Consider the following 10,659-nt stretch of genomic DNA (forward strand, 5'->3'; position numbering starts at 1 on the left):
TTTTGAAGGGGTACCCCTTCAGATTTTGCGAAATTTTCGTTTTTTGCCAATAACTCCCAAACCGTTGGACATACGGAAAAATTGCATACGACCTTTCTTGTAGAGGACGATGAGATCTATAATTTCCATGTAAAAATTTTTAGCTAGCGTTAATAGTTTCTGAGTAATTTGCAAAAAACTGTTTTTTCGTTTTTCGTCCATAACTCTTTCAATATTAATGCTAGCGAAAAACTTTTATATGGAAATTGTAGATCTCACCGTCCTCTACAAGAAAGGTCTTATGCAATTTTCTCGTAAGTCTAATAGTTTAGGAGTTATTGAGGAAAAACAAAATTTTTTGTCAAAAGTTCGCTGATTCGACGGTGAAATGGTCGGATTTTATCAGACCCCATAAAATGCTGATTAATCATACTTAACTCATTAAATATCGAAATTAGAAGAAAAACAACTTTTATTTGAAGCATTTTTCGAAATTTTGAGAAAAAAATTTCCAATTTTTCCGAGATTTTTCCAATGGTAGGAAATGCGTTTTTCTAAGGTACATAAACGTTTGGAATTGACTGTATAGCCAATACATCCTTAAGTGTAACTAAATGTCCAATTCTGGATTGTAATAGTGCGTAATCATGGAGCTACGCGTGGCTATGACCGAAGGTTTGCGCAATGCTTACAGGGATGTGTAATATTAAATTTTACTGGAGGGTACTTCAACGAAACATGCTATATCGCCACGAGACTTTCTCCTTCGCGAATCCTAACACAAAGATCCGAAAACAACACGAAAAGTCTGATACTTCAATTCTTCATTCATATTGCCACATATAAAATGTGTTACCACTTTTATGAATTTCACCCGAGAATCGAAGAATATAAAAACCAGATCATAGAAATTTTTCATACGCAGACCGGTAATATGTTTCTAAACCAATTTGTTAAAAGCGGAACGGCGAGTTTACGAGGCTGAGAACTCAGCGAAATCGCTCGGACATTTTACGAGCAGCCGGTTTAGAATTGAAAAAGTCTGAAAGCGTCCGAAATAAATTTGAAAATTCGTCCGGCCGTACCAATTGTTAAGAGGCAGAGGAGCTTTTCCATCCGGATTGCCATATCGATCTCCTAAATTTTACTCTCGAGTCTTTCGAATTCGGTCACATCTAACACTGTCCGTTGCGTAACGCAATTCTCTGCCTTGATAAATGTTCAAACTCTTGGGAACATAGAAAACCGCGATAAAAATGATGTATCGACCTCGTAAATATTTTAATGAAAACGAACGTTCACGCGCCAATCTTGGGAAAATAGTTGATATAATAATTGAGGATGAGTTCGGTTTTGTAATTGTTTCGAATGCATCTCACGTTTGCTGATCCAGAATCCTTTCATAGACTTCCTTACAGCCGAGAAACGAAGTTTCGTTCTATACATTAGTTAATTGCAAAAGAGAAAACGAAGCACAGTTTATAAAATCTTATGTAAAATCATGTACATAAAAATGGACGTAAGTCTTGCAGGATTTCATATTTTAAATCGATATACCAAATCAAACTCCCATCCGCGAGACTAAAAAATTAATTAATTGAATAATAACATAAAAATTGCGTAACGATCGCTCGATACGGAAATGCATCGGAGCTCCTTGTAAGGCCTCAAACTAAACAGCTGTATTAACGTCATTACGGCGGTACGTGATTTGAAAGGATGTCGCCTTTAGGAGATAAACATATGTCACGGAAAAATTGAACTATCAATCCTACTTCGTCCTAAAAAACCGAACCAATGAGACGTTTTTATCGTGAGCCACGCGGGAGGCTTATTGCCGCGGGCAATTACGGACTTAATTATCCGTTGCACAATGCAACGGGGCACGCGGCTAAGTCACCGATCCTGAGATGCATAGATCATTCCGGGATTCGCCTTTACGCTTCGGAAACCTCCGACTTGGTAAACTTTAAACTTTTACGAGTAAAGTTCTTTATTTCCCTTAGTTTTACGAATTTAAAGACGATCTAATAATCGACAATTACAATCCCTCTGCCAAAAACCATCTCCCTAACTGATTGAATTAAATTGACTCCATGCTCTTATTTGAATATTCCATGCTATGTATTTTTACAAGTTTAAAGAGATAAATTGTTCCTTAATTAAAATGATAGCATTAACTGAAGAGACAAAATTGTAATCTCAAATTGCGGAAATAATCGATTTCTTTTTAATTAATAATTAGCGAGCACGCGTTGCGCGGGTTAAAGCAAAGTGAAAAATTGTTTTTTTTTCTGGTCCCGTTGATAGTACAATTATAGTCGGCAGAGCGATGCCACGCTCTTTCTACATGCCGGCTAGGAAAGGGGGTACAATACCTATATAAAGCTTGAATGAAGATGCTCCCAGCTATTCACTCTCACCTTTCTCACAAAACTGCCGCACGACGCGAATCTTCACGCGGACGAGTCGCGAGGGAAGATCGGATACGTGTTGTTCGTCTCCCGTCGACGAAGGATTTCGCTCCGAGGTGAGTGCATCAACTCGCGTTGTTCATTAACAAAAATTATCGGATAAATCCGATCGCGTCTCGAAGAGAGAATTCAATGCATCGAATCGTGCTCATTCTCATTCGGAAATAGTGCCAATTTATTCTCGGTCGAATGCCCCAGCGAATTTAATATCGGGAAGAAAATTCAGTGGACAGAATGATTGATCGTGTGTAATACGTACGAAATTTCGATCCAAGGTTTTAATGAATTATCTCGGTTTGTGGTTATGATAAATTCTAATACACGTCGCAATGATAATATAGAATAAATAGCTTATTAACTGTAATGAAATAACAATAATGCATGGAACTCGTTCGTGCAGCTGGGATTGTCTCTTAGTTTGAATAAAGTTTCGATGACGATAAGTTACTTCGGATGATCAGTTTGAAAGACGCTGGCACATGTTGCAACAGGATGAAAGACTCATTAATCATACTCTTATAAAAACTGCGTTTACACGGGTCAGGCTTGGGAGGTAAGACGGTAGTGAGCGTTACTTACTCTTCCTGACGGAGTTAACACTTATCCCTTAACGTAGTACTCAGGCGCTATCGTATCGTATCAGAGATAAAATTGAATGATTGCGCGGCCTCGACATTCGTGCAATCGGAAAGGAAGCGATCGATCGCGCACAGTCACCGTTAATTTCCTCTTTTCTCACCGCGTCGTGGAAGGGGGATTATGGGCGAAGGTTGAACGAGCGTGAGAATACGAGGGAGGCACGGGAAAGCGCGAGGAGGAAAGAAGAGGCAGGCTCGTTTCGGCGCGTCCCGAAGAAAGCGCACACGCGTTCTGCGCTAATCGGTCAACTCAGTGGTACTCACACGCTGCGCTTCCAGTTTAGTAGAACGAGAACTCGCTTGGGAACACACGCCGCGATTATTCAACGTGATGTACGAGTTAAGCTAACAAGGATTGTTATTTGCAATTACTCGTTTTCATTAGAACTTCATTAAAAATTTTGAGTATTTGAGGGAACGAGCCAAGTTTACTTGGAAGCAATTGTTGCAATCGTTGAATATTTAGATTATACTAATAGGGATTGTTGTTTGAAATAATTCATTCATTGACAGATAGTTTGATGAACTTGAACATGAACAGGTCTATAATAAATTTTTGTACTACAAAAAATTAAACTATGACTAATGACTCTTTGATCTCCCAAAATCGTCATCTGCAATAAGGGAATGAAACTTTCATTGAAACGATTCAACAATATTTATCTCAAACGTGAGCCGATCTACTATATTTTTCTATTATAAAAACTGACACTGTAATTAATGAATCTCGTATCATTGAATGCAACACGTATCTAAGAATCTTGGAATCGCGTACCACGCCTGCATGATAGCTACGCACGGCTTGACCCCTGGCATCTTTCTGTGAGGCCAAGTATTGCGAAGTTTACCCGGGGAAATATTCGTTTGCCGTCCAATCAAGTGGCGTAATTCCGCCAATTGAAAAAAGGCAAAGTTTTAAGCCTCGAGTGCTGCAATCTTTGCTTCGACGTTGTTCCTTGCCCGCAGCGTAGAGAAAGCCAATATATCGAAAATAACGAAAGGGAAAGTCCGCCAAAAACCGGGAGATGAATAATAGAATATTACGAAATCCTGACGTAATTCACTAGTTTTGTTTTTATACATGATCAAAACATTTACAACAGGCACATTACCGAATGAAATTTAAATACGAATTTCTTTTATCCTTCAGAATGATTAATTTAACGTTTCCCTTTGATTTCGCTATTTCTTGGAAATAATCCTATGCACTTTGTATTTGATTTTCTCTTCTTTTGCTTCTGTACTCGTTGCATTTTCTACAGATACAATTTTTCGGTAACGAACTCAACCCATTTATCACTCATTGACTCATACTATGCTGTATTGACTCTTGCACTGAAGAAACAACTCGAGATCGTTGTTCTGGGTGCATCGCGGAAAAGTACGGTGAAAGCGAGAGTCCAAGCGATTATTTATTTTCGGTGATGAAGCGGTGACAAAGATCGTTTTAGCGCGACCAAATATGCTAACGGGAGAGATGTTCGGAGGCGGTTGCGAGAGATCTGCCAGTTTTCACTGGCAGTTACGTCCGATAGGTCTGGGTTACGGGGACATCGATTGCCTTACGCGCCGAGAAACGCGGCTCGCGGTTTTCTACTTCGCAATGTCAGCCGTAGGCGGTTTGCACAGATTTCAACCTTTTCCGAAATCTTTTCTAACGTAACGATTCAATTTGCAATCCTGAAAGCAAACACTGACCCATTTGAACAAACACTGGTCTTGCTTAAACGAATTTTTAATAATAATCGTCGGCCAGGCAGATACAAATTGGGTTTTAAAATTATATGTCGTGATACAAAATCGTGTCTTTTTTAATGCTGACAGAGACTGCGTCAAATGTAATTTCATTTTTTAAAGCGAATGTAGGTCGAGAACTTATGTAACGAGATGTAACACATTTATGGTTGCATTGAAAATTTCTAGCGTGAGAAAGCTATTGCAAAAAGTAATCGAACATTGGAATTAATTAAATCTCACTTTAAAGTAAACAAGATTGATTTTGACGAGAAATCGGCCTTATTGCCAGGGAAAGCTGAAGAGATACGAATTGTAAAAGAAATGAAGACTTATCGAGATAAACAGAACAGCAATGTGACTAGTAGACTAGACTAGATGCATTCATACAAAAATCCATTTTCTAAATTAATATTACAAATGTCCCATTTTCCATAAAAATCTAATGATAACATAAACGCAGTTTGAATTAATGCCTCTGGCTGAAGATGACTGGATCGTTAAAATGTTACGCTAAGCTCGAGACGGTTACGAAATTCACGCAGGATAATGAACGCGCACCGTTCTGTCGCTTGTTATTAAGCGAAACGGTTGAGGCCATGGAAACGTCGAAGCTCGACCGCAGCATCTCAAGTGCACGTTACACTTGCCCAATCCCTGGTCTGTGGCCGCCGCAAATAACCACCTTGGCTACCACCCCAAAGAGTCTTGCAAACTTTGCGAATTTCCTACGGTAATTAGCGCGACCGCACCAGATACGACCAAACCCCCTCGAGATTAAAATCATTTAGAATTAGAACGAACTTCTCCCATTTTATTTTATTATTAATTGTTAAACTGCAGATTTAATAGAAGAGATAATACCATGAAATATTCATGAAATATTCAATGATATAAAGCGGATTAAGAATGAAATGTCTACTGTGAGTCTAAAGTGATAAAATGAATTCTTATCGGGATTGAAATTCTAAAAAGACGAACTAAATGATTGACACTATAAGAAATATTCTTTTAGCACGAAGTGTTGAAATTATTTTTCTACTGAGGAACTGAGGCGCATATTACACAGACGTCAATCTTAACTATGCGAGATGAATTTTACTGCAGAATCACGTTCCCATTTATTTTAATTCCCAATTCTCGTTTGTGCAACCCTTTGTATAAATCTTCACTGCATTGCTTCTCACGTTCGTTATAGATTGAAGAAATGACTAAATAGGTAAATTGGAACGTTCCCACGCATTCAACCGAGATGTAACCCTTTAATTGCTATTAGCAACAGCATTAATATTCTTTGCATCTACATTTTACCCTCACTTTATAAAACTGTAATATGTTATTTATATGCATCCTTTAACGAATCCCGCGCTTAATCTTAATTAAATCGGAATTCTATTTTCCTGCAGTCGCTCTCTCCCCCTGCATTCCCACGCGTTACAAACTTCAACGTTAGAACAACCAAAATTGATCACGAAAGTTATTGAAAACTTCTATTATACATATTCCATTGAACGTGCAATAGTAGTTTGACTTTGTATTTTCTCTTAACTTCACATGCTTCGTTCATTCGTTTTGCGACATACCACGTATCATATTTGACCAAAAACGGTTGAACTTCGTTGCTGGAATGTGAAACTCGATTTCATTGATCGGAATAAATGGAAAAAACAGTCGCATTGATTTGTTGCGAAGGGTTCAAGGCATAGCACGGTGGATCTTCCGCCGCGACTTTCACCTTTCACCTCGAGCGAGACACGATCCGACGGTTGACTTCGCGAAACCTTTGCCCGAGCTAAGCTCGCTCGCGAGGGGTACGGAACTAAACGAGCGCCGGCGTCACGATTCGGTTTCACTGGGGCCTCGAACCCAAGCTAATATCCGATAGAGAGCATCCGGATCTAGCCAGATACTCTGGCTCGCAAGTTCGCGTCGAAAGCGACAGTCCACCGAGTTTCCCTGTCGAGGACGAACGGCCATCGCATCTACATATCTCGTGTACACTCCGGTTCACAAGTCTGTATTCAGGATAAAATCGTTGAGTTACCCTAAGCCTGTACAAGACTCTATGTGAATAAGTCTGCAAGACTTATTATAATCTGAAATGATTAACATTGTTTTAATATGCAACTGAAAGATTCTATGGAATTAATAAATAGGGATGCTGATTTTATTTGCGTTTCGTCATATTGTAACTTATGAACGGGAGTGTATATGTACCTGAAGAGTACTTTCTATCCTGGCACGAATAGAAACCATCTACCATTAACCATTTCTCACAAGCTTTTGTCCAGCTCCTCGAGGTATAATTTGACAAATGTTCGATCTGCTACTCGAGATCATTAAAACAATTTCAATCGTTCTTCATCTATTCATCTGGTCAACGAATGTTGAATAGTAAATCTGATTGCAGTAAAACAAAGATAATTGGCGAACTAACAACAAATCTGATTGCACCGGAATGAAACGAATATAATTGGCAAGCTAAAGTTTGCACTTTCTCCGCAACTCCGAAACGGCAGTAAAAATAAACTGGCAAAGGAATTGTCTCCGTTCGCGCGGTGGCTGACAATGAGACGCGCGTAGAATCGCAGACGCGTGAAAGTAAAAGCGGCACGCAAAGTAGCTGCACGGCTACGTCAAAAATTCAAGTTCGTTTTCTCGTCCCAGCGGGAAACGGTTGCGCAATCACCGAAAAGACGCGACGTTAATTAGCTTCGACTCACGCGAATTCGAACGCCGACTTGGTCATAATCTGATCTGACGAAACCTCTGAGAATCAACGAACAATCGTGGAAACGTGTTTGCCACGAGACTAGCGTTGCGACTTCTTCACATTTTTCTCTGAAAATCGTGACGAAATCGGACAAGTAGATTGTACATTAGATGCGTTTATACAAAAATTCAATCTGATACGAAAAATACGTTACAATGTCCGTGTACATAAAATAATGCACATCGAAATGCATACTATATGCAGTTTATAATAAAATGAACACTGCCAACCATTATAAACGGTTTAATTTCCCATAAAAATCGGTAGCATTCCCAGATACGTGTTTGCAATAGAATTAGTCTTCCGTGACGACTAATGAGCCCCCATTGTTTATACCGTCGCGCACAGCCTTGAATGCGAAAAATTCAAGGTTTCCCCGGTGTCAACGTTCTCTACGATGTTTCCTCCAGCATGATAAATCGAAAATGCAGAATCAGGAAGAGAGAAAGTAAAAGGATTGTCGTTTCAGGTGGAGAAATGAAGGAAATCGCGACGTTCCTGATCGTGGCCGGTCTGGGCATAGCTATAAGCCAGGAGTACAACGGGGGACATGCCTTGTTCGTCAGAACGCCGGCGGGTAAGAAATAGAGTCACAGAGATGAAGGGAGAGATCAAAGAAAAAAAAAAAGACCGATAACCGTGAGCGATAAAACGGTCAGCGAGTTTGATCAAAGAAAATCGTTTAAAATCCATTAGCGCACTCGAGAATCCAGCGAGCTGCACCCGCGTCGGCCGCAGAAGTGATGGCGCAAAATATCCTAGAGTGGATTCAGGGCATCTACCGACAGGGCGCACGTAAACGTACGTTCTCCAGGAAGAGCTATAAAACTACCCCTAAAACAAGTTCTTGATCGAGAAGCGATATGATACATATTAGATAAAATCCATTAAAAACAGAGTACAATTGTTTTATAAATATAACTAAATATACTCCGTACGATTTTATTACGTATCGTGCATTGACCAAAAACTTTTTAACAGGGGTAGCAAAGCCCTAAGCCGAAGGATTAGTTCTTTCGTATGGCTCTTACTCTTTTATTCTTCTGACAAATATAAAACCCTGATACTTGGACGAATCAGTGGCCCTTACTCTAAAAATACTCCCATAAACTTTCTTCTAAACAATAACCACGGTTTTCAGAATGCGGTTAACCATGTACTTTAATAAGTACAGCACGAGTGCACGCTTCTTATCAAATCTCACGAAGGGGCGCACCTCTAATATAAACCTTCAATAAAATTGATAACGCGAAGCACAAACATGTATTAGGGGAACCGCACGATTTCAGATTTCAGGAGAGAATCGTGTGACGTCGACTAACTTTGATGATACCTGGACATTTTATATCAATTTTAAAAATGAATTTCAGATACATAAAGACTCGTATTCTGATATTCAATATACTCCTTGATTCCATGTATTTTTATGTCATCCATCATCTCACATTTCCTGCATACGATATGCACTCACGATCAGCTTCTGATGTTCACATACTTTATACTTCGTAGTGAATATCTTTTTACATATGCAGTCTAACGATATCAGATTTTAAGACCAATTATTTTACAGCTCGACAGCAGTCAGATACAACAGGCTATCTACCGCCGTACAGCACTCAGAGACCACCGGAACGACCTCGTCCATTCCAACCTCCGCCTTCCCAACAACCGAGCTACTCACCCTCTCAGAACGAAGTGACGAATTTCCCCTTCCAGAGACCTTCGAGTGGTTTCTCACCGCCGAATCAGTCTCCAACGTTCTCTACTCAGAAACCAACTTATATTCCACCAAACAGTCAATCGTCTTACGGACCATCGTCTTACAACCCTCGGCCAACTACAACTTCTTACCCAAGTTCCGGCTCCTCGGTTTTTCCGCCGTTTAGTTCGACCTCAAGACCGAGCTCCACCACTCAGACCGGATTTTCCGCTACGGGTGGATACTCGACTAATTATAATTACGCTAGTACCGGTGCTACTAATCAATATTCGACTCCCGGTGGATTTTCTACTTATGGTTACCCGAGCTCGAGGCCCAGTTCTACTTATGTCCCATCGTCCCCGTCTTATCCTACGCCTTCTTACGGTTACCCGTCCGGGAGACCTACAGACCAGGGATACCCTGCCGTTACTCCCATCGATACCAGTGGAGGAGTCAGCGGCTCTGGAGCCGTTGAAACTTCTGCAGGAACCGGTTCTTTCACCGGGGAAGGTAATTCAACCTTGCCCTCTGCACCCCAATTTATTTTCAAGGAATAAGTAAAGAATTCGTATGTAAAACTGTAAAGTACGTATATAAACTGAAATTCTATACGATAGGTACCGAAACGGGAGCAGATGATGACTCGAAACACCCCCCGCACATTCACGCTCTCGACGTCCAGTGCAGTAAAACTATGATGACCATCAACATCGAGTTCAATCGCGTATTCGACGGAGTTATCTATTCCAAGGTAATCCCGAGTTCCCTTCGTGTTGAACTCGAGATTTACACCATTTCTTATCACTTTCCAGGGATTCTACATGAACCCAGAATGCAGATACGTGGGACAAAACTCGGGACAGACTAAATATTCGTTTACAGTGAGCTTGAACTCATGTGGTACGCAATTCATTAATGATTTTGGAGGCGAGGCTGGTCAAGCTTATTTGGAGAACGTGCTAGTTCTACAGGTAATTTCATCGTCTCTTATAAATCTACCTCTAATGAAACTCATTTGTTAAAACTTGATATTTGTTTAGAACGAACCAGGTATACAAGAAGTTTGGGACACGGTACGTCGAGTTCGTTGCCTGTGGGAAGGCAACATTAACAAAGCCCTATCAGTGAACTTCTCTGTAGATATGTTGAATCAAGAAATAGTAACCTTCAGCGGTGATACCGCAGTAGCTAAATTGGATATACAAGTGGGAAGAGGACCATTTGCCCCAGCCGCTGACGGACTTGTTAAGATCGGAGAAACCATGACTTTAGTCGTCTCCGTGGAAGGAGATCCTGGATTCGATCTTCAGGTATTTAATAGAATATTAAAATAAATCCAATGTACATAGAAATCTGAGA

The 10,659-nt window shown here is 40.2% G+C and overlaps 1 protein-coding gene across 1 annotated transcript; it reads left to right on the top strand.

The window, feature by feature from the left end:
• Window positions 1–526: 526 nt before the first annotated feature.
• LOC108622753 (uncharacterized) lies at window positions 527–10,637 on the top strand. Its single transcript, XM_026811716.1, is given in 8 exon segments — window positions 527–2,420; window positions 2,422–2,509; window positions 8,068–8,175; window positions 8,295–8,399; window positions 9,169–9,810; window positions 9,918–10,051; window positions 10,113–10,271; window positions 10,341–10,637. Coding segments are annotated over 8 exon segments (1,578 nt in total). The 5' UTR covers window positions 527–2,372; the 3' UTR covers window positions 10,635–10,637.
• Window positions 10,638–10,659: the final 22 nt, after the last annotated feature.

This window comes from Ceratina calcarata, unplaced genomic scaffold (genome assembly GCF_001652005.2).
Source record: "Ceratina calcarata isolate Rehan_Ccalc_2016 unplaced genomic scaffold, ASM165200v1 scaffold238.2, whole genome shotgun sequence".
NCBI classification, from domain to species: Eukaryota; Metazoa; Arthropoda; class Insecta; order Hymenoptera; family Apidae; genus Ceratina; species Ceratina calcarata.